At 40.6% G+C, this 24,927-nt stretch overlaps 3 protein-coding genes across 5 annotated transcripts in view; 2 read left to right on the top strand and 1 right to left on the bottom strand.

The window, feature by feature from the left end:
- TET1 (tet methylcytosine dioxygenase 1) overlaps positions 1-2,321 on the bottom strand; it is a 74,734-nt gene extending 72,413 nt beyond the window's left edge. Inside the window, exon 1 of the mRNA XM_083740569.1 lies at positions 1,346-2,321. The gene's annotated coding sequence lies outside the window, so the exon portion shown is untranslated. The remainder of the gene's footprint in view (positions 1-1,345) is intronic.
- On the top strand, positions 2,097-22,423 carry SLC25A16 (solute carrier family 25 member 16). Of its 3 annotated transcripts, none has more exons than XR_014564820.1 (10): positions 2,097-2,227; positions 3,773-3,865; positions 6,429-6,562; positions 8,958-9,021; positions 11,646-11,767; positions 12,610-12,676; positions 14,747-14,909; positions 17,319-17,387; positions 19,107-20,421; positions 20,541-22,423. XR_014564820.1 is itself a non-coding variant. In XM_083740629.1 (9 exons), the coding sequence occupies exons 1-9, from the start codon at positions 2,128-2,130 to the stop codon at positions 19,261-19,263; spliced, it is 969 nt and encodes a 322-aa protein (XP_083596755.1). In that variant the 5' UTR covers positions 2,097-2,127; the 3' UTR covers positions 19,264-22,423. The 3 variants fall into 3 exon arrangements, 1 of the variants encoding a protein (XP_083596755.1); XR_014564821.1 differs by having other exon boundaries at positions 19,107-20,446; positions 20,510-22,423; XM_083740629.1 differs by having other exon boundaries at positions 19,107-22,423.
- A 2,062-nt stretch (positions 22,424-24,485) lies between these two features.
- Positions 24,486-24,927, top strand: part of DNA2 (DNA replication helicase/nuclease 2) — a 20,096-nt gene continuing 19,654 nt past the window's right edge. Inside the window, exon 1 of the mRNA XM_083740589.1 lies at positions 24,486-24,762. Within this exon, the coding sequence (XP_083596715.1) occupies positions 24,662-24,762 (101 nt within the window). The 5' untranslated portion in view covers positions 24,486-24,661. The remainder of the gene's footprint in view (positions 24,763-24,927) is intronic.

Here is a 24,927-nt window from a genome sequence, read left to right as displayed (position 1 = left end):
CCAATAAGCAGCTTCTTAGGCTTGGACTTGAATGAGTGGGTTTGTCTGCTACGGATTCACTAAGCAGCCTGGGAGAAATCCCTTTCCCTCACCTTCAGATCCTCATCTGTAAAAAGGCAAAATAAGTTACCTACCTAGTGCATAACTTCAAAGGTTAGACATAGCAAGGGTCAACACTGACTGCAAGGTATCCCCTTAGAATTGGATCTGATAGTCCCCCTTTGCTGTGTTCCTATATCTGTTGATGGTGCAAAGAAAAGTTTTACCTATCCCTTTACTGTTTTAAAGTGTTAATTGCCATTATCTTTTATTTGTTCACTTTGAATTTGGAGATTTGTATGGCATGGCTCAAACTGCATTTTAGCTATCTAATCTTTGGCTATGTACACATTAGCAGCTTAAAATGCAGCAAACTAATTTCCCCCACTGTGTTTCAAATACTGGTACTTTTAAACATTGCTGTACACAGCAGAGAGAGAGTGGGGACATCTTCATTTGATGCACATTACCTGACCTGTATCTCCATGTCCCCTGTCCCTCCTGTTCAATAGAGATGTCATCTGCCCATTTACAATGGCTGTCTGAAATGTAAACATCTCAGCTTGTGGCTTATGTTTTCAAACTGGATGGAAGCCGGTTTGAGGGAAAGTGCATCAAACACAAGTATTTATAAAGAAACAGAAAAATACGCATGGATTGTGACTAAATATACCAGTGGTGGGAGCACACTGGAGCTGGTAATGTGTGGACAGCCTTTATCTCTACCTCTTTCATAAGGGCTTTTTGAAGGGCATAAATAGAGATTCCAAAAAAATAGTAGTTTTGTATCACAGTGAAAAGTTAAAGATTTTTTTTTAACAAAGTAATGAAATGTGAAGGTGATGGTGACAGGGTGTTCCACCTCACCCCTTATATATAGCTTCAGAATCCACTTTGGACAACACCTTTATTATTAATTATTATTATTAATTGAATTTATATACAGGCCTATACCAGGGGGTCTCAGGGCAGTTCACAGAATAAAATCAAGATATAAAACCGCAAATACATAATAAAAACAAAAACAACTATAATGTAATCAGGAAATTCTTCATTAAGGCAAGATGTTACACAAAGGGAGACAGGCTTTTTCCATTTTTTTAGGACTCTGTGCACTTTTTTGTACCAGATCTGCAAACTGTTGGAAAGCATGATACTGAGCTGCTTGGCGTGCTGATTTAGCTGAAAACTCTTTTCATGGAAAGCGCAGAATAGCACAACAAAGAATTCTGGATAACGCCAAGGCTTGCCACAATTTTGTGCCTAGTAAAGGGTATTACATAACTGCAATAATATATATATAAACCTGCGGCAATTGCTTTTTTAATGTGTCGTCCCTCCACCCCACGGGCGGCAAGGCTATGCAATGATCAACTCTGCCAGTGGAATTTCCGCCCGCCCTGCCGTAGTTAAAAAGCCAAGAAGCCCGACCAGGGGGCGGGGGCTGTTGGGGGAGAAGAGGGGGCGGCGGAACACCAGAAAAGAAGGCGCATATCTACGCGCCCTTCTCAACCGCAGGATCTTCCTTGCACTTCAAGTGGGCTGGACTGGATGACCCTCGGGGTCCCTTTCCCACTCGACCTCCCCCTGAGGCCCATTCGGGGACGCCTGGCCGCTCTCCCTTCCCACTTCCCCTGAAGCCACACAGCCGGCCTCCTCAGTTGGAGCGGGCGGGGAAAAGGGAGCCGAGGAGGCCGGTGGGAGGAGACGCGCTGCCGCCGGCTGCCGAGCGAGCTTCTCCCGCCGCCTCCTGACGCGATCACGGGGCGCCGCCGCGGGCCTGGCCGAGCAGCTCCCGGAGGCCGTGGCCCTCGCACCATGCCCGGGGCGCGGGAGAAGACGCTCCTCCCCGGCTTGCAAGGCCTCCGATAGAGGAGCCTGTACGAGGAGGCCCGTCTCTTTCCCTTTCTCCTCCTCTCCTTTCTCGGCGTCCGCGGCCGAGCCCCGCCTCCCAGCCGGGCTGGGCGGAGGCAGAGCCAGCCCGGCAGCATGTGCTGAAGGCGCTGAGTGCTGGCCGAGCCCAGCCGCGTCTCCCTCTTCCCCTTCCTCCTCCTGCCGCTTTGCTTGCGAGGGACCCAGCACGGCCCGATGGCTACGGAGGCGGCGGCGGCAGCGGGGCCTAGCGCCCGCCTGCCTTCGTCGCCCGCGCGGAGGGACTTCTATTGGCTCCGCTCGCTCGTCGCCGGAGGTAAACACGGAACAATCCTCTTTATTTGGCGGGCAGGGGTGGCGAGGTGAGGGGGCCGGCGGCTTCTTGGTGCTCGCACGACCCCCCCCCCCAAAAAAAAGGAAAATAAATGTTTTGTGACGCCCGGCTGCTTTTCCCTTTTCGAGGGAAGCTCGGAACTCTGATCCGTGGAATTCCCACGATACGCTCGTCTTGGGTTTTTTGCTTACACGCGCCCACCGTGTTGCCCTTGACTCCGTTTGCTCTGCGTCTTAGGCTCTCGTCGCTCTTCAAGGCTGCCTACTGTAGAGTTGAGAACCGAGGCGGAGCTTGTTCCTTGAAGGAGAAGCTATACTTATAGCCACGACACCTGTCCGGGGGTCGGACTCTGCTCTGCTTTGCCCCGAGTCCTCCTCCCCCCCCCCCCAGCTTTCTTGGTATAAATAGTAGATCGAACCGAGCTGATAGGGCAGACTTAAATAAACTCTGAATGATAGTGTCTGTTTCCTAAGAACTTGACATGCATACCTGTATCCGTTCCCTAGGTGAGAAAGAGACATAATGTACTACAGGAAACATCTTGAACCCTGCTTAATAATCGTTATCAGATTAATTGTAAGCAAAATCAACAATAAGCATAAGACAGCAGCTTGCTTTCCCCCCCCCCCCAACCTTGAAAGATCTGATGTTCAAAGGTTATTTAAATGACAGTTGTAAAGTGGTAAGGAAAGAATTAAAAGCCGAATATAGTTCGTAACTGGAGGTACCACTGTACTGGATCCTAAACTGCTTGCAAGCTTTTGTATTGTTTGTAGTTGATCTGACTTGGAAGTTGAGTGATACAGCACAGATGCTGCATAAGGCTCCGTGGTATGGTGATGATTGAGAGTTAACATCCTGATACAATTTATTTGTGGGAAGTGAAGAAGGTCTTTAACAGAAGAAGATACTATAAAAGAGCTGATCCATAATTACTGCTGAGCTGTACCAACATTTAGTGATTGATTTGGAAGGGCTGGAGTTGGTGAGCCTTATGAAAAAAGTATTTGATGCCTTGATATACTTGGCAAAGATACCTCTATACTTCCAATAAATTAAATAAATACAATACCTATAATGGGTTCTCTGTCTGCTGAATCACATGCCCATATTTCAAAAGAGTAGTCCTGTTGTAGCAAACACGGTTGTTAAGGTTTCATAAGATTCTTTATTGTTTTCATATGACCAAGAGTGTTAGCTTTTTCACAACTTGGAGGAGATATTAGGAAACAGAATCTCCACCATAAGGTGAGGCATTCCTGGAAATGAATATCAGCATATATAGTACAATGAATCAGCTTTATGTTGCTCAAAGAAAATGGAACAGAACGGGAAACCTTGTGCATAGATTGCATAACATGACTACTTTGCCAGAGAGATAATGCCCACTGAGTGAGGGAGGCCATGCTTTTTAGGTATGGGATGAACCTTGAAAAGATAAAACTTTATAAATAACTTGCTGAATGTTTGACATGCTGTAACATTTGGCAGTCAGCAAACAGAGTTGTTCATTTTTGTCTCTGAAAGGTGTTGCGGGATGCTGTGCCAAAACAACCATTGCTCCATTGGATCGAGTAAAGATTTTGTTACAAGCCCATAATCGTCATTACAAAAATCTTGGTAAGACAGTTTTCGTGTATTTTGCATTCTTGTATTTGTAAGGGAAGTATATTTCATTTTCAATTTCCTGCAATATTGTCAGCAAATACAGCATTTGGAGGCAAATTTGTGTTTAATCCCTGTGCTTTTCAATGAGATTTCAAAGTTAAATTTTGCAAACCTTGAATTTGAAAGATAGGGTTGATACTGTTAATTTCTCCATAGGTTAGATATGCAGGCAGTGACCATTTTGTGCGGGGGTTCCATTCTCCCTCCTTGTGTGTCATGTAGCGCATATAAGTGCACCTCCCCTGTTACCCCGTGCCCTGCCCCCGTTATGCCCCTTTCCCTTACTCCTCCGTTCTGACCCATGTGTCAGTGATCACACATCAGTTGGCTGGGCCTAACATGGTCACTGGCAGCACCTTATAAAAAATGGCTGACTTTCTTTAAAATTAATGTTGCCAGGCATTCTTTTCAGAGCTGGAACCCACATTTAGCGTAAACATGAATTTGGGGACTCACTTCTTCATGATTCTCCATATATTTTTTATGGTGCTAGTCATGCGCATAGCCAGGATTTTTGTTGGGGGGGGCAGCAGCCAAAGTTGAGTTTTTGTTTTTTTAAGGAGCTCACCCCCTAAAGTGGTTGAATTTTTTGGGGGGAAATCACAGGTAAAAATACCCCCAAAAATACGTTTTGGGGGGCAGGCTTCTGCTAGGGGGGTGGGTGGGGGAAAATCCTACCCACCCTTGCCTACACCCATGGTGCTAGTTCTGCTATTGCAATCCACTTTAGGTCAGGCTGCAGTCTGGTAACAGATGCTAGTGTTTGAAAATCCAAAAATTGAAGGTATAGTTTGACTCCTGTATTCTGATGCACAGTGAATGGAGGCCAGTAAACCCAATAAAAATTCAGATCATTCTTAAAAGCATGGGGGAGATGTTCTTGATGCCATATTTTAAGGTTAAGCTGCTCTCATTTGTTCCCCCATTTTGTATGACAGAATCAACATTGGCTTAGTATGATTACCAGTAGCCTTGTCTGAGGCCCTCAGCTGTGGGGACTTCACTCATTTTCCTCTCCAACTGCACATTGTCACTGACCTCACATGGATGTTGGAAAATCCCATTGAGTTTGAGTTATTTTACTCACCAAGGAGTGAACATAGTTGTACTTACCATATTTACTTGAATCTAATGTGCACTTTTTTGGCCAAATCACGTTGAGAAAATTAAGTGCGCATTAGATTCGGTGGCACATTTACATTCGCCAGCAAATACTTTTTTTGGTTTCAAGGTTCTGAAAATTGTGGTGTGCATTAGATTCGATGGCACATTATACTCAAGTAAATACGGTATTTCTGTGTAGCTATGTGTAAGATTGGGAGAAGAGAGGCAAATTCCTAGTTTGCACACACTTTGACTTGATTGCCAAGTTCAGCTGAAATTGGTAAATGTTTTAGCACAATGTGATGAAAGAAGTTCTAAGGACACTGTATACTAGAAGGTCCTAATATGATATTGTTGTTGTTTAGTCGTTTAGTCGTGTCCGACTCTTCGTGACCCCATGGACCAGAGCACGCCAGGCACTCCTGTCTACTACTGCCTCCTGCAGTTTGGTCAGACTCATGTTTGTAACTTCGAGAACACTGTCCAACCATCTCATCCTCTGTCGTCCCCTTCTCCTTGTGCCCTCCATCTTTCCCAACATCAGGGTCTTTTCCAGGGAGTCCTCTTCTCATGAGGTGGCCAAAGTATTGGAGCCAATATGATATTACTTTGTCCAAATTGCCAATATGGTATAATTTAACCCCCCCCAAAAAGAATGCTTCTGTGTTCATTATAATTTGTTAGATCAGTATTAAAATGTTTATTAACTAAAAAGGAGCCCCATTTAAATCAGTAGATTAAAACAAACCCTATTTTTAAATACATATGCTGATAGAAACTGCAGTTAGTGAATACTCCCTTAACAGGTGTTTAGTTTGGTAGGTGTCTGAGAGAATGGGGAATGTTGCTAAGAAAATCTGATATAGCACTTGTGTGCATAAACTAAAACCAGAGGGTTTTCTGTAGGAAGGTAAGTGGAATGAAAATGCAATCTTTTTATCTGATTCTAGCATGCTGAGGGTGTATTTGTTGCAGACTTGCAAACATTCTAACTACATGTGTCCCTGAACACAGCAAGGTTTGTAGAAATTAGGTGAGGCTGAGTAAATATCAGTACAGACTGTTTGAGCAAAGTCCTCCTCCACTGTTTATATGCCATTATCAGATGTCATTTTTCCTTCCTCCCAAGTTTTGAGATCCGACTTTCCCTTTTTATTTCTTCTTCCAGTTACTGTTTCGGGGGGTTGTTTATAGAAATTTTGATTTAGTCTCTCATTTGTCCACTCACCATTTCTCTTCACTTTTCGGTTCTTTCAGCCTGTTTGTTTCTATCATTCCTCCTGCCCAGCTTCCTGAACATGCTGCTTATCTTATGATAACATCTTCTTGTACTTTGTTGGATCGTTTAGCTATCGCTTTCTGTTGGTTGTCTGATCATTTTCTTCTGGTTTTCATCCTTTATTCATCACAGGCGTGATCTCTACATTGCGTGCTGTTCCCAAAAAGGAGGGCTACCTGGGATTCTATAAAGGAAATGGAGCAATGATGATTAGAATATTTCCATATGGTGCAATTCAGTTTACAGCATTTGGCCAGTATAAAAAGGTAGCTGCATTTAACTTCCCTGATGTCAGCTGTACTATCTGTGGTTGGTTAATATGTATAAATTGACATATTTATTATGTATAAGTCAGTTGCCTTATTTCTTTCCCCCCAAAAGAGTGATTTGAGTAATGCAATTACTTCCAGTTTTTTATGTTTATGCTGTAAACATCAAGACTGTTACCTCTGCAAGTCTAATTAAAAACTAAAATTGAACAGTATAACAGTAATGATGGGTTGAGTGAGGCCAAATAAACTTGAGCTCAGCAAGAGAAATTAAAGGAGGAGCGGCAAGAAAAAGCACTCCTGTTAGGGGCCTTGGGATATACCACAGCATTTTGTGGTCGGACATCACTTGTATAAATTGTAATATATTATGAGTTGCATAAAACTTGTTGAATTTCTTAACACCAGTTACCCTCTCTACATTATGGACATTTATTGACCTATAAATACGTAATCTATTTAAGCAAATCATTTTACATTTCATTCTATATATCATTAAAATGTCAAATATGTCTTTGTATGTAAATCATATAATCTGCACAAGTTGGCTCTTTCCGACTTCAATATGAAATGGAGCAACAGGGGAATATGCAAGTACAGTGGTATCTTGGTTTAAGAACAGCTTAGTTTATGAACAACTTGGTTTAAGAATGCTGCAAACCCAGAAGTAGGTGTTTTGGTTTGTGAACTTTGCCTTGGAATAATAACATGTTTTGCTTCCTGTTGAGTGTGTTCCATTTGTAAATTGAGTCCCTCGCTGCTATGGGAAAGCACGCCTTGGTTTAAGAACGCTTTGGCTTAAGAACGGACTTCCAGAACAGATTAAGTTCGTAAACCAAGGTACCACTGTACCGACTTCTAAATACCTGTTTATCCCAAATGCTTACATACGGTATAAGATGGATAACAGCATGTATAAGAGTAGTGTTTGAGATACAGCACAGCCTTTTCTTTAGTGGTGTTTACCCTTTGGAATTCTCTGCACCTGGAGAGCTGCCAGGCTGCTTCTCTTTCTGTAGATCAGTGGTTTTCAACTAGTGTGCTGTGGCACCCTGGGTTGCCTTGAATGATGGTTAGGGGTGCTGCATGGTGCCTCTGGGAAGCACCTCTCTTTGGGGCGGTGGGGGCGAGGGGAAGGGTGTCAGCTCAGAGACCAGGGACACTGCCCAGAGGACTCCCAAGGAGAGGGGAGAGGAGGCTGAGGGAACACTCCACAAGGGAGGGTGATTGAAAAGGGGTGAGGGGCTGCCATCTCTGCAGACAAGGGGTGACATAACTGGGCTCCTGAGCTCCTCAGGGGTGCCGCAGAAAGAATGTAGTTGGTCAAGGGAGCCGTGGACCCAAAAAGGTTGAAAACCTCTGCTATAGATCGATGAAGGCTTTCCCCAGCTATTGGGGATATGGAACCACTGCTATTGGTGCACTTAGGAACTTAGTACTGAAACGAGGGGTGGGGTGGAGGGGAATCCTGAGGTTTGCAGAATTGCAACACATTTTTCAAACATACAAAAAAACCTCCTAAGTAGCAAAAGAAAAAAACAAAGATAATTAGCCGTTGAAGGATATGATGCATCCCCCCCCATATTTGATGCGCTGTGTTCACCTTAATCAAAACTTTTCTTTTGTAAGACATTGCAAAAAAATCAAAATCAGAAATTGGAGCCCCCAAAGTGGTGCCCATCAGATGCCCCCTTGGTAACTGCCAAGTCTCTTACGTCTCTCATTATTTAATTAAGGGTTTGGGGAGTTTTTTCCCTTTTTTGTTTAAATGGGAGGATTGTCTGCTTTGGGGATGTTGCCTGTTTTCTTGTTTGTTTTATTTTTTTGAGGTGGTTTAGTTGTTTTGCCTGGGTTCCTTTGTTTGGTTATGACAATGGGAGGGATGTCTGAGCATTGCCAGCTTTTCTGTGTAATGGGTACTTTGTGGTGCCTGCAAGATTCTTTGATTTCAAAAGGCTCTCCCAGGCCTGAAACAACTTCTCATCTATGGGAAGAAAGCAAGTGTATGACAAAGCCTAGCACTACAGGAAACCAATAAATAAACCAATAAAATAAAAAATAAGACTGTAGTACTGCCAGACAGCAAAAACTGGCATTGCTATAACATAAACCAAAATTAAAATAGTTTATTAAGATATCAGTTGTATATAAATACCTTAAAATAAAATAAATATAATGGTGTTGTTTTGCCACCCTGGTTGCCTTTGGGAGGAAGGGTGGGATATAAATTAAATAAGAAATATATTAAAGTAGTGTTGAGGCTGTTATTTAAAATGTAGTCAGAAGCATTAAACCATTTGTGTTTGTTTTCAATCTACTGACCAGTGAAGCTCACTTAAAGTGTGCTGAAGGATGATTGTTTTTTCACTCTATAAATTTGATCTTTTCATAGATGATAAAGCAGAAGCTTGGCATTTCTGGGCATATTCACCGGTTAATGGCTGGATCCATGGCAGGTATTGCCTTCTTATGTATATTTAACTATTCTTTTGTTTTGCTTGTCAGTCTTTAAATTGCAGTTTAGTAATCAAAGTCCAAGCTAAAGGCTGTTGCCTTTAATCAGTTAAAGTTAATAAAATAGAATTGTAGAGTTGGAAGGGACTACGAGGGTCATCTAGTCCAAACTCCTGCAGTGCCGGAATTCCTTTGTCCCCATGGTGTTCAAACCTGCGACCCTGAAATTAAGAGACTCCTAACAGCATCCAAATCCATTTGCATGATCAGAAGTGGCTATAGAACTTTCTGAACAAGAAAGCTGTGGTTTACATGCTCTCCCACTCTTTCCTGATGGCTGTAGCAAGCAGGGCATACACAAGTATGTAGTCAGAATTTGTTTCCAGTGGTAGCAACCTACGTGCTTCTGAGAAGTTCACAAAAAAAGGCATGTGTTCTTCATCTTTGGATAGTCAGAGGGTCATGGTTGCATTTTTGCTTACCCTAGCTATTAGCCAGTCATAATTCCACATAATTTGTATAGCCCCCTTTTTAAAAAGCCATTTAAGATGTCTTGCATGATGAAATACTTGGATTTCATCTTTCCCAAGTCCATTGCTAATCAATTTCATTTGGGTATTCTTGAATGCTAGTATTAAACAGGGATAAATATCTCCCCACCCCAATTATAGTTTGTTAGGCATCATAACAAGGTAAATGCTCCTGAGGTCTATTTTAACTACATCATAATCCTCATGGATTGAAATAGTTGGTTAGAGCATCTTTTCCCTCTACATACTGTACACAACACTGCAACACATGGAAATAATTTCACAAGGAACTACATATTTATGGTTCCAGTTACAGATAGGTAGCCATGTTGGTTTGCCATAGTCAAAACAAAAAAAATTCCTTCCAGTAGCACCTTAAAGACCAACTAAGTCAGTTCTTGGTATGAGCTTTCGTGTGCATGTGTATCTGAAGAAGTGTGCATGCACACAAAAGCTCATACCAAGAACTGACTTAGTTGGTCTTTAAGGTGCTACTGGAAGGAATTTTTTTTGTTTTTACATATTTATGGTCTCTGAAATTTATGTGTAAGCCAAGGAATAGAAAGGGGTAAGAGAGAGAAATAAAAAGGAGAAGGAAATAGAAAGGGAAATTAACTGCCAAGAAATTATGGGTTAGCAATAACACCTTTCCTGGTGTAGCTGGCAGGGCACATCTAGTGCAGATGGATATCTAATGTATTATATAAGAAATGAGCACATGAACAGTCTTCACATTTTTAGGTATACGACAAGAGTGGCCTGAATAATATTAATATGGAAGGAAGAATGAAAACACACTGAAATGTGCAATCTGAATGTGAATTTGAGGTTTTGTATTAGTGGTGCTAACACCAATGTAGTTTGAACATTAGAAATGCAGAGAAAACTTGTGAAGACTTCCATTGTTCTTGTTTCATTTCATTTCACTTTTAATTTGTATACTGCCTTTCTTTATTACTATACACAGGTTGGTTTACAAACTGAAGAAACAAAGGTCGCACAACTTATTAACAACCTGATCCAATAAAAAAGTCAGAATTAAACATAACTTTAAAATAGACTTGTATCAAATAAAGTAATATTCAGTAACCCATTAGAATATAATACTACATAATAAAATAAAATTAAATATCAGCAAATAATAAACAGAAATTCACTCTTAACAATTATAATAATTAATTTCTAAACTCTAGTCAGTTAAAAATGAAAGCAAGTCACAGTGCATAAATTAACACAAAACAAATTGAGAAGCAAAGACACAAATTGAGAAGCAAAGATGCATAAAATTACACCCCCCCAAAAAAATAGTCATCCTTCTAGCACTGGGGGGGGGGGGAATTCCTTTGCATCAAGGCTATGGGGGGGGGGGAACGCCAAGAAAAGTCTGTTGTAATGCGTCTTTTCAAAGTAGCAAAGATAAACATTATGGGGAAAACTTTCCACCCTGGATTTCCTGAGTCTTGTGTAATTCAAATCGTGGTAGTAACACTTCATTGGTGGATAATTGCCGTAGTCTCCTTTAAGGAAAAAACAAGCAGACTGAAGCAGAGGGGAAAACATGATTTCAGCTATTCAAAACATAAGTGCCATTCATCCCAGGCATTTTGAGAACAAAGAGATTTAAGCCTTCCAAATGCAAAAGCAGGAAAAAGTACCAAACACATATGGTTATGCTGGCTTCATTTCCTGGGGGTGGGTGGGGATAGTGTGCTAGTTTAAGCATTTGAAACATGCACATTTTTAAAGTGTCATTCCTTTTTTTTCTAAGTTGCAGTGATTTTAAGGAAGCAGCTTAGTTCTTAACCAGAGTGTCTGTGACTTAACTGATTCCTTAAAGTTCTGCATGACGTCATTCATTCCTGTGTGCAGCCTCCCTGACTTTAGCATGTTACTTGCATAAAAATTATCTGTGTTCCCAACTCTTTGGAGAAGTTACTTTATAAGCATGAAAGTACAAGTCCTCCAAATGTGAAAACAAGGTTGAATTTAAAAAATCACCCTGTATTTAAAGGACCCTTTGTGTTTTTCTGTTAGCGATGTTCTTGATATTGGCATGTCACAACTGTGTATTTTTTGTTTTTTGTTTTGTTTTGAAGGTATAACTGCAGTAATTTGCACTTACCCTCTTGACATGGTGAGAGCCCGTCTGGCATTCCAAGTAAAAGGGGATCACACATACACTGGAATTATTCATGCATTCAAGACCATTTATACGAAGGTAGCTTGTTTATCTCTTGTTTTAGTGCTATTGTGTTGCTGGTTTCTGAGGCTGACAATTTTTTAAAAAAAATCAAACATTTAAGGATCTTGAAACAGCTGTTCTGTGTAAACATCTCTCACTCTGTTCTGCTGTCTGTGGGCAGATGTTGATATCTGCATACTGGGAGAAGAGTGGCAGAGTGAAAAATACAGTTTTGAAAATGATACTGCTCATGAGATTTGATAGTGGTTCACAAAATAAAACAATAGAAACATTTATATTTTAAAGGTTACGATTATCTGTCAGCCCTCTTGTGTGGCTGTGCCCTAGAATGCACCCTAAATCATAGTAACAAATAAAAGCATTCCCAGTAAACAGCAAAATTGGCAAAACAAACAGAACAAGAGCATGCAATAGTATAAAAAAAAGCATACTATTAAGTCATCAACTCTTTGGAAGTACAATAGAATACACAGTTTTGTGTTTTTGGGAGAGAGCTTCAGAGCAGTGAGGCTGCCTCAGAGCACTGAACTAGGTGCACACATGCTTAATAAACATGTATACCTGTGTACCTCCAAGTATACCTGTGTGCCTCCAGGAGCAACTCCACCCCCATCATTCAGACACTGAGATCCACAACTGGGTTTGTCCCTGAAAGTTTGGATCAGATCACAAAATTTGCTTATAAAGAGACACCTTTTTTAAAAAAAAAAAAAAAAAACCTGACCAAAAGGAAAAGGCTGATTTCATTTCCTTGTGCAAAACATCACTCTAATCTAATGTATATGTGCACTTTGTACTCAGTGCAATTAAATATTTGTTGTTTGTTTGTTCTTTTCATCATTGGCTTACTCCAAAAGGAAGGTGGTTTGCAAGGATTTTATCGAGGGCTTACGCCAACAGTTGTAGGAATGGCTCCATATGCAGGTGAGTTGAACTTGAATGAGAGTCTTTTCCAGTGAACCTCTTGGTGTTTAATTTTGATTCGCAAAACTGTTCACATTGCTGCTGTTAAAATAAAAATTGCACATGTTTAGTGGTGCTAGGATTTGTGTAGATACCAGCAGAGAAGGTTGCTGCCAGGAATTTATTATATAATTATAGTGACTTGTTTGTGGAACGTGCCCCCCAACTGGTACAGATGTACACTGAGAGCCATCTATAAAATGCTCTACTGACTGTCCTTAGTTGTCCTAACAGTCTCTTAAAGATCTGCATAAGCACAAAATCACTGGTAAAGTAACCAACTATTACAGACTGTTAACAAAAATGGAAATATGCAGTCTTATAGCCACACGGAGTCTCTTTTTTCTTTGAATTTTAAACTGTAATCTTGACATCTATTCCACTATGCATTCTAGTATTTATAAGGGTTGTTTTTGCACCAGTCTATCTGCACTTGTATATTCCTCAATTCTGAAACCAATTGTACAGTTCCTGTTGCCTTTTGTCTTGACTACTGGTGTTGATTTTGAGTATCTCCTATCACTTTTTTCTTTCATTTGTAGTGGGGAAGGTAGTTTTCTAATATCAATACATGTTTCACTGCACCTGGAATAGACTGAAAGGTGTAGCATGGCGTTACATATTCATTTCCTTTCCAGAAGCATTTTAACTCTTCCCCATAACACCCGTGTGAAGTTTTTCTCACCTGCCTATCAGTACTAAGTGCCTTCAAGAACCCCAGCCTGGCTCTTATCATTAGATCCCCCTGCTGAGCCCCTCACTCTTCCAAAGTAAAGATAGAACTCTTCTCATCCTTAGGCACCTATTTATTTTTTTATTTGGGTTCAGGGCAGGGTTCCTGTCACCCTTCTTAATTTCTGGCAGGTAGGGACCTTACCCTACCCTGTTGCTTTCTGACTTTCCACTGTGCAAATTACCCATAGACAACCGTCTGCCCTGCCCCCTTAACTCTCTCTCTGACTGGTTCCTATTCACCATCAAGCTTCTTATTCCATGTTTGGCCCCCTGCTTCTGTATATGCACATGATCTCGTTCTTCCATACACACATGCTTCTTCCCCCCCCCTCCCTCCCTCTCTCTCTCTCTCTCTCTCTTTTTCTTTCTTTCTCTTTGTCTTCACACACGCATTCACAGTGGTACCTCGGGTTAAGTACTTAATTCGTTCTGGAGGTCTGTTCTTAACCTGAAACTGTTCTTAACCTGAAGACCACTTTCGCTAATGGGGCCACCGCTGTGCCGCCGGAGCACAATTTCTGTTCTCATCCTGAAGCAAAGTTCTTAAACCGAGGTACTATTTCTGGATTAGCGGAGTCTGTAACCTGAAGCATATGTAACCTGAAGCGTATGTAACCCGAGGTACCACTGTACATGCTTCGGTTCCCGAGGTGCTACTTTGAGGCATGCCTCAAGGTCTCTTCAAAGCACCATAGAAACTGTGGTGCACCTCACACCCCAATTAAAACTCTTAAAATACACGTCCCAACATAATTCCCACATCCCAGATACTTTGTGCCAGATTGTGGTGTTGGTGTCAGATGCAAGTGATAAACAAAAACGAAGATTGATTCTTCAATACATACTTGAAAACAATTTCACAATGTGACTCCTCAAACAGAGATGATGTGACTCAGCTATGGCCAAGCCAGAGCTTTCCAGACTTTTCATGTTGGTGACAGACTTTTCGTGACACAGTAACACAGTTTTACTAGCAAACCAGAGGTTAAATTCACCCCTTTACAGCCCCGGGAGGAGCACGGGGAGCGTTCATGTGACATACCTACACACTACAGCCAACACACTGGTGTTGTAACACAGTTTGGAAAGCTTTGATAAGTATCATTGATTTTTTTTCCTCCATGAGGTAAGAGCTTGGTGCAAGCTCTACACTCCTTTTTATATATGAGTTTAAACTGCTTAACCTTTGGTTGGATTGTGCCTTTGTTGTTTATGTAGCTTGTTGTGGTATTGTTTCCATTAAAGTTACATTTTTCCCTTTCAGGTTTCCATTAAAGTTACATTTTTCCCTTTCAGGTTTCTCATTTTTTACCTTTGGTACCTTAAAGAGTGTGGGACTTGCCCAAGCGCCTACCCTGCTTGGGAAGCCTTGCTTAGATAATCCTGATGTCTTAGTTTTGAAAACTCATGTAAATTTGCTGTGTGGTGGCATAGCTGGAGCAATAGCACAGACAATATCGTAAGTTTTTCTAGTATTTTACTGCACTGAATTGTTAGGATAGCTTGCATTAGTATTGTAAGTAAACAAAATTCCTACCTTGGAAATCATGAAATTTTAATTTTGTCATAATCTAAGGCATCAGCCACACCTTTGTGGTATGGGAAGAAAGCCTATTGCTCATTTTAAAATGGGGCAATAATGCCCCAGGCAAAAAGAAACTTTCATACTTTAATAGTAAAGAATAGTATATTATGGCATTTGACACCAGAGATATCTGTTTTCAGGTCTCGCCCTATGTTTTGTGATTGCATTTTTATGGTTTCAAACTGTTTTTTGTATTGTATCTTAAATTGTTGTAATCCACCGTGGAACCTTAGGCTGCTGCTGTTGCTGCTGATAATCATGATGATGATAGATGCTGCTGACAGCATATTGTATTCTGCAAAAGTTTTTGAAGGCTGCAACTCTTATTCATTATGACTTCCTTCAAAAACATTTGAAATGATCAGTTTGTTTATTGATAAGAGTGCAGTCCATTAGGCAACTGCTTTCTCTGTCAATTTAGTAAAACTGTACTATTCCAGCTGGAAGTTGGAAAATCATAATCTTTATACAGCAGTGATAATGTGAGTTATAATAACTTATATAGTTGTCAAATTAAACCTCTGGGAGGATCAGAGAATGGTAGGAGTAAGTACCTCATACTACCAATTTGCTAAGCCAAGCCTATCTGCGCTTGATCAATGACTAGAAGTCCCATGTAAGAGCAGTGTACAAATATAATAAAAAAGCTAGACCCCAGAACATGTTGTTTTCCAAGTAAGGGTTTTCAAAATCCAACTTTAAACATGAGAAAGTAAAACAAACCTTAATAAGGCTACAAACCTATTCCCACTTGCCTAGGAGTAAGCCCTACTGAACTCAGTGGGACTTATTTCTGAGTAGAAATGTTTAGGATTGCACAGTAAATATGTATTGTAATATACAATAAATTTTTTTCCAATATAGTATTTATGAATTACATAGGCTGGCATTCGCATTAAAATGTATTTTAATTTTCTCAGTTTAAGTATTAGAGTGAGAAAATTAAAACACATTTCTCTGTATTCTGACCTATCATTCCTTTTTTCCAAGGCGCTCATGGTAGCATAAATAACAGTTCTCTCCCCATTTTATCCTCACAACAGCCCTGTGTGGTAGGCTAGCTGAGAATTAATGACTGACCCAGGCCACCCAATGAGCTTCATGGCTGAGGATTTGAATTTGCCTCTTATGTAACACTAACTGCTAAACCACACTGGCAGTACAGGGTGTTAAGGATTTTAGCTGCTGCTTTAAATATTATAGGTCAGAAATTTTAAAAAAATGATCTGCAAAGGTGTTTCACACAACTTGATGCCAGTGAGTTCCATTATTTTCACCCTGACATCTCCTTTTCACATATAATATGTTTAGTTGTGTGATGGGCAGGTATGTTACATTTTTTTGTCCTTTAAAATATTGGGACTTTTGGTTACTACGGTGTCAGTAAAGGAGATGTAAGCATGTGCTTTCATTAATTTGGGCTGGATTGTGGCCTTTTTCTGTTTACTTCATCCAGTGCAAATGTAGTATTGAGCCTAAAACCTTGTTTTTACACAAACCAGCTTAACTTCAGAGATTATATTTCTATGAAATTGAATACATCCTGTAGTTCTTAATATTTGTTTGATTTTTGTGTTTATTTTTCTGATAACTTTAAGTAGCATAAACTTGAACCTCCTATTTTCTTGTAAAGGAAACCCTAATGTAAAGAAGTTCATAGTTCTGTAAAAACAGTTCGTGCTTAACATGCAAAAAACCGTAGGCTCTATCCTCAGCATCTCCTTTCTTAAAAAAAATGTGCGGGAGATCTTCGACATTGGAGCTAGGAAATACTTTTGCCTGAGACCTAGGAGAACTGATTCTAGTCAGAGTAGATACTGTATTTACACGACTATAATGTGCCATCAAATCTAATGCGCACCTCAATTTTCAAAACTTTGAAACCAAAAATTTATTTGCTGGCGAATGTAAATGCACCATCAAATCTAATGTGCACCCAAATTTTCATGATGTAATTCGGCCAAAAAAGGTGTGCATTACATTCGAGTAAATACGTTAATACTGGGATAGGTGGACTAATGATCTGATTCAGTATAAGACACCATCATATGTTCCACACAGTTCTTATTTCTCATATGAATTTCCTTTAACTGTACTTCATTGTGCAAATACTTGCAGCACTGTGGGGTTTTTTTAAAATTTTTAATTTATTGAACAACAAAAAAGCAGACAATACACACAAAGAAAAAAGCAACAACGCACAAACAAAAACAAACAACAAAATAATGTAAGTTCAACACAAAGAGCTTGTTTTGGGGGAAAAACCCATCTTTTTGTTCCCAGATATCCTCTTGATGTAACACGTAGACGAATGCAGTTGGGAGCAATACTTCCGGAGTCCGAAAAGTGCCTGTAAGTTTAGTTTGGTGCCTTAAATGAAATTGAAAACTGATATCTTATTCTGCTACTTTATAATAGCTCTTTACAATTTTAGCATCCTTTTCTTGTCCTTTGGTTAAAAGATATATATTATTTGCAAAGTTATGAAATTTATACCAGCCAAGGATGCATTTTGGCAAATTTCTACAGTGGTACATTCAAAAAAAGTGGTTTTTGTTCTCAGTGTATGATCCTAATGCATCAGTTTCCTTCCATCACTTCTTATCCTTGATGTAGAGATGGGATTTTGTCAGTTTTTAATAGGCTGTGTCACTATGTGAACCATAGTGGACCCAAGTTTTCAAAAACAGCAGATGAAAGAGGTGTAAGCCGGTTTCTGGACTGTGTCCCTTCAGACTACAGGTGGGGATTCATTCACATAACAGTTGGTGGCGTCTCCATACATAACTGGCATGTCAGGAAGAATTCTCGTCTTTCGAAATGCCGGTTGGTTCTTCCATATAACATGCACATAGAATTGAGATTCAGTCCCTTCAATCAAATCCCATCTGCCGTTTAAAGTGATACAGTCCTGAAACAGGCTTCCCATTGCATTTCCACCCCTCCAAAATGATTTAACAGTTCATTATGTTGTGCCTATCAGAGGCGGTTCAACTGTGACTTAAGGAGAAGTGGCTGCCACAAATGACTGGTCTAGTATGCATTCTGGGGTTGCAGAATAGCAGCTCTGAGCCACAGGCCACAAATTAGAAATGAAGACTTCTTGATGCATTATGGCTAGAGTCCTTAACAAGCCTTTGGTGATTTTTGTCCTAATCATTATCAGACTTGAACTTTTAAAATAGGTTTTTATTGTTAAATTGCTTCAGGATGTTTTGTGGAAAGCGATTGATTGATTGATTGATTGATTGATGTGGATATGAAGGCCCAGGACTTCCCATAGACTATTCCTCATCTCCTGTTTTCATCTCTCTCTTTAAATTGCTGACAAGAAACAGCCTGCTACAAAACTAAGGCAGTTATGCTTTTTGAGATTGCAACCCTATACAGTATGCATTTACCTGGGAGTGAGCTCCATTAAGATAACTGGATCTGAGGAAGCATTGATAGAATTGCTCTGTAAATTTCATAAATATGCCAAATACAACAATCTTACTGGTTTATTGCTTTATAAATAATACATTTTGTTACAGTACAGGTCAGATAAGAAAATGAATATTGCATAGATTTCCTAAGGGAATAAACATTTTCCTAATGACTCCAAATTTTCCAGAAATTTTACATTTTTGGGTAGTGCTCTATGCAATTTTTACTAATTTCTGTGTAACTTTTCCGGGAGACTTCCTGGTGGATTGTGTTGCTTGTTATGGTGGATTCTGTCCTAGTTCGTAAGTAGGAGATGTGGGACGGTTGGATTTTCAACGTAAAGCAACAAATATTTGTGCCTTTTCTGCATGCTATATTTCTTATGTCTTTTCCATATGTTAACAAAGAGACCTAATCCACAACTTGACAAAGTTTTGCATCCTCCTTTTAACAACCACCTTGCTTTTTCCCCCAATTCCAATTTCCTGTGCTGCACAAGTGAAAACATTTTGTAGCCATTTTTAGTAATCAGTTTGTAAAATTCAAATATTGTGTAGTAGTTTCTAGATTTTTAAAACATCATTGAAAGCAAATAGTAAAGCTTTCATTTCAAGTATATTAAAATTTACTCTGTTCTGTTTCTAGTACAATGGTACAGACACTGAAGTATGTTTATGGAAATCATGGAATACGAAGAGGATTATACCGAGGATTATCCCTGAATTATATTCGGTGTATTCCTTCACAGGCTGTCGCCTTCACCACCTACGAATTTATGAAGCAGTTCTTGCACCTCAATTAAAGACTCTTAAATTTTATTGAAAAACAATTCTTGTTTTTGCATTGTATTTATCTGTGAAAATTCCCATGGGAATCACTGGTTCTTATAGTGCTTTCTTTACCAGAAGAAGTATAGCATGTAAATGGGACAGAAGTTGAATAAGTTCTTTGTTATGCATACATACAGTGTGGAAGGTCACTGATGGAAATAAAAATAAATTGGGGAATTTACTGTGAAAAGTAAACCAATTTTAGGAGTTCCAAATGATTATTTTTTTAATTGGAGAGTTTAAATATCTGCTTTTCTAAAGAGTTGACAATATACCTTAACTAAAACATAAAAGTAATTGTAGATCCGCTTGGAAACCCATTTCAATGAATTCACTTTGACTTGCTTTCATGCAATTAAGTTTAAGGTTCTGCTGTACTTCTGCAGTTAACATGCCAATTACTTCAGAAATTATTAATGTAATCTCATTAATGGATTACAGTCCCTTCATTTTATTTTCAGATTTTCTAGTAGCTAGAAAGTATATAATTTCACAATTTATTTCCATGATACAGATCTCCTTGAGTGGGAACTAAAAAGTGGTGCTCGGTTTCTTCCAAGGGGTTTGCAGTACTTATTTTTTGTCTTTGAACTGTTCATAATGCTGCTTTAGAAACTTCTGTTAGAGGTTGGAGTAGATGTGATATAGAAGATCATGTGATGTTTGGGGGCTTGCTTTTAAAATTGGGAAAGTGGTGCTCTAGGAGGCTGTGTTTAGGCCTTTCCTGCAGTTTATCTGCCCCCCCTTGCTCCACAATAAAGCTGATACAAGCTTCATGGGATGCAGGAGAGTAAGAAACAGCATCTCTGAACTTCAAATCAGCCACATGGAGTTCTTGGATATAAAGCAAGCATAGGTGATTGTTGTCATGCATCTCCCATTTCATTTCTATTTTGCCCCTAGAACAATTTGTCATTAAGCTCTGGGAACTGTTTCAAAGAAAGTAAGTCTAAAGCCTTACTGGACTCCTGGAATTCCATGACCTTTTGGATACTGGATCTTACGCACCTCCCCATTCTAGTCATGCCTACTCAGAAGTAAGTCCTACTGAATTTAGTGGAGCTCTCAGGTAAATGGGTACAGGCAGTAGCCTAAAGAAACCTATCTTATTAATCCAGCACTATCCAGCAGTTCTCAACCTGTGGGTCCCCAGATGTTGTTGGACTACAACTCCCATCATCCCTGAGCTCTGGCCTTGCTAGCTAGGGGTGATGGGAGTTGTAGTTCAACAACATCTGGGGACCCACAGGTTGAGAGGCTGCTTGAAACCCTTTCATGCCATTTCTCACTTCTCTCTGATGTGTCTGCATCACCTGATCCCTCTGATTTCCATGTGTTGGAGGGGGAACTTTTACAGTGGGGCGGCTTACTGATGCATATATTCACCCTCCAATGCATAGAAGGTGGAGAGTCTGGGGGAGGGGACATGCGGGGGAAAGAGGTACAGTCTTACTCCCCCTTCTCACAAACATGAGCAATTACACAGATGTTATGTGATTGATTAATTAGGAAACATATTTAACTTGTTTTAAGCTGCTGTTGATTTGGATTTGATTTATATGCTTCAGTACTTCTACAATGGTAGGGGGCATGAGGAAACAGAAATGAACTTTATGGGTCCAGTATTAAAAGTACACAGGGCTATTGAAAGTTGAGGTTCTCCTACAATTTATAGCAGTCTTCACGAAGCTGGGGCTGATGGGAGTTGTATTTGGCACCAGGTTGGTTAAGGTTGATTGATAGCACTTCATCTAATGCTGTATCTCTATGAGTAAGCAGGGTCCTGTCCTCGTATGGGTTTTGTTTTGGTCAGATTGAGAGCATCTAAAACATTTTGCATATGGACCAAGATGCACACACTTCTGCTGGAAGGTTAATGAATACTTTTACTACAAGGCCACCTTTCTGAAACAAGCCGGAATTTGCAGCTTTAACTACTTGCTATGTTTCCCCCATGCAGCCTGTATTACAAAGATGAAGAACCTGTTCTCCAGATGTTGTTGGACTCCAACTCATGTAAAAACAGTGATCTGGGATGAAAGTTGTAGTCACAGAGTTCTGGAGGGCCATAGGTTCCCCATCCCTGCTGTACGCTGCAGTATATTCTACTGCACTGAGTGATTTTCTTCTTCTGTGCCTTCTATTATGGCTCCTCTGGTAACAGGATGCAACTTTATGAATTCTTCACTTATCTCTCCACGTTGAAAAAAGTCTACCCAGCAGTGGGAGCTTAGGCTTTTTAGTCAAGTTCTAGCCACGTTGCATGATGACATGGGGGCGGCATATCCTATTTTGCTGCTTGAGACTGTCAGTGCCACATGCCCCCCCCCCCCCACGCTGGTGCAGAAGCATCAATGCTGATTTCCAGTAAGATTTTGCAATGCTGGCATTGCTTCTCCCCCAGTGGTGGAGGTGGTAGGGCTTCCACCCTGAGGTAGGGCATCATCCCACCTAATGGCTGGCCCGTCCCTGAGATTACAGCTTTGCTGTCCACTGTTGGTTTGGCTACGTCTTTTTTTTTTTCAAGAGGACCTGCCCACTTTTTGCAACAAATCCTACCTATTTTGCCTATTGGTTTTATGGATAGGTCAGTTTTAGGAAGCCTGGATAAGTGTCTTCCCTTTCAATAGCAGCCTTCCAATTTCACCTTCCTATTGCTAGGAACAATTTGTATGTCTTGGTTATTTTTAAAAAATGGGTTTATTTGATTAAGAGAGTCTGATTTTGCCAAACGTAAATGCTAAAGCTTTTGCAACACTTCTCAAAATGTTTTATGTTAAGCAATATAATTTATTTTTTGTAAATATTGTATATGGAGTATGAAACTGGTAAGAGCTATGTTACCAAATCTAGCAGCAGTTGTAAAAATCGCTTTTAGTAATAGTCCATAGCTGGGACATAACAAGTTCTGTGGTTTGGCATTTTTATTTTATTGAAATATGTGTCTTTTGACATTTGATATTATTATTGTCCAAGAGATGTGTATTTTATTTTAAACTGAAATGTCTTGAATAGCAATATAACTAAGCATACCAGCCAATATAAAAGCATGTGTTTGGAATTTTATATTTTTTTCTGTTTTATGCAGATTTAAAATGTTTGATGAAACAATATTAAAGTGACTGCAGTTAATCTCTGGCCTTATTTGTGATTTTTTAAAATGAAAACTTACAAAGGTGTATCTTCTAAACATCTTAAAATTTTTTAAAAGTATGATCATTAAGAAGACAATCAAGGCTTTTATACAAAAAAACCCCATTTGCATCAAAGTTCATGTGCCACAAATTACCCAGTAGAACTTATTTCTAAGTAACTGCTCAGAATGGCAACAACATAGTTGACAATATTGCTTGATTTTCTTAGGCTGACTGTGGAGCTTTCTTTGATTCTTGTAATCCGCTTTTCTCTTGAATGTTTGGCCCCTTTCCAGCGGCTTAGTAAAGTTACCATTGGAGAATAGTGTGTAGATCCTGTATTCACTAAATTTATAATCAAACACCTTTTTAAAAGACTGCTTATATAACAATGAAATGTAATGGATTTCATGTGACAATCGTGCTTTTGAAAGATACTTAGCATTTTTACTGCAAATAAGAAACGCTAAAAAGTTTTTTCATATTCTTTCTTCCTAATTTAACAGTGGACAGACTGTATTCAGACATGCTAAACCTTGGTTTTAGTATTATAAGAATGAGCCTGGCCTCCACGCTGGGCTCAAATGCGTTCCAAATGGCTGCAAGGAGGAGATAAGAACCCCCCCTCTCCATTATGCAGAATATCATAAGCCATTGCACACAAAACACCCTGCTGTTCAATGCAGGGATAGCTTAGCTGTTAGAGCATGAGACTCTTAATCTCAGGGTCGTGGGTTTGAGCCCCACATTGGGTCAAAGATTCCTGCATTTGGAGGGGGGTGGGATTAAATGGCCCTTGTGGTCCCTTCCAACTCTGGTTGTATGACTATGAAAATAAAATCCTACTAACAATATTGGTGGCATGTGTATCCCACACCTGTATATATGTCCTGCAAATTTCTATTGCAAAAAAGTTTTTTTTCCAAATCTGTAGGCACAGGGGTGATTCAGATTGCGTCTGCCATGACAGTGCGGTGCACCTATCAGGCTAAACATAAATCAGTACTTTTGCTTTGCCATCTGTGTCCATGCGCAAAGGGATTTTTTTTTAGTGAGCTCAGCCATTCTGCAGCCCATTGGCACCTGGGCAACCTACTGAGGGGGCCACATGCCAGTTGTGGACAGGGCCAGAGGAAAAACAGAACGAACATTTTATTGTTCTGTTGTAGGATAGTTTCTGCACCCATCCCTCTCCATCCTTCAGACATTGGAGGCGTCTGAAGGACCCATTCAAGCAAGCTAAAAACATTCAGGGAGGGTATGAAGCAGGCCTGATGAGGTATGTGGCCTGGGGAGAGCAGGGGTCAGAGAAGCCTGGAAGGCTGCATTTAGCCCTTGGACCTGAGGTTCCCCACCTTTGTCGTGAGATGTCCCTCATTCTGGAATAAAAATGGCATCTGATGCCTAATGCCAAGTCATACTTTTGATCCTCCTAGCTCACTATTGTCAGCCCTGCCTGGCAGCAGCACTCCAAGGCTTCAAACAGAAATCTTTCCCAGCCCTACGTGGAGACAATAGGGGTCTTTTTCACCACCCCTTCCCTAAATACTTCTGGAGGCAATTTTATATAAAAGTAGCCTAATCAACGTCAGGCCAGTATGTTTGCCTCTCAATCCATGGTGAATTACAGTGCAGGCATAGAATCGCAAAACTGTAGACCTGGAAGTGTCATTCAGTCCAACCCTCTGCAAAGCAGGAATCCCAACAAAAGCAGATGGCTTTAAAAACCTCCAAGGAAGATGAAGGGCTGTGCAAGAGCCAGCACGAAAAAAAAAGCGTGGCAGGATTTCACTGCAGACGAAATGGAGAGCAAGCAAACGACCACTGCTCTTTGTTTTGAAGAAAGCAATTCCTTCCCACCCACCCAGCTCGTATTCCAAGACGCTCTCAATAACAATAATAACAATAATAATTTTTATTTATATCCCTCCCTCCCCAGCCGAAGCCGGGCTCAGGGCGGCTAACAACAATAAAGCACGAGGAAGAACGTCTTCAGATTAAAAGAAAACGAGTTTCAACCGTTCTTGCAGCGCGGAAAAGAAGAGAGACCAGGCGCTCGCGCGCAAACAGGAAGAGCCCCAAACTCCACCCCCGGCGCCTCATAGGGGAGCGCGCTTGTTACGCCTGCGCCCTCGCGGGCTGGGCGGGGGAGGGGGCTTATTAGCTCCTGTCCCGGCTTCTGGTTTTTTCCCTTTTTTATTTCCACCTTCCCGCTTATGCTTTTGGCGCCTTGGAAATGGCGGCGAGGAGGCAGGAGAAGAAGGAAGAGGCGGCTGAAGTGACTCTGGAAGAACTGATGGAGAGGAGTTTCTTCGAGGACCCGCCTCCGCCGCCGAGGTGCTTCTTGGCGGGGACTGAGCTGCAAAAGCGCGCGCCTTTCGAAGCGCCGGCGGGACGCTTCTTCCCAAGGATCCCGCTCTCTCCTGGTTGTGGGTCCCCCTCCCCACTTCACCTGCCTTTTAGGCGTCTGGAGGTTGGGTGGCGATTGGGGAGCCTGTGATT

The sequence above is a fragment of the Podarcis gaigeae genome (genome assembly GCF_964106915.1).
Source record: "Podarcis gaigeae genome assembly, chromosome: 5".
NCBI classification, from domain to species: domain Eukaryota; kingdom Metazoa; phylum Chordata; class Lepidosauria; order Squamata; family Lacertidae; genus Podarcis; species Podarcis gaigeae.
The sequence above is the reverse complement of the archived record's forward strand: the minus strand, read 5'-3'. Positions and strand labels throughout refer to the sequence as shown.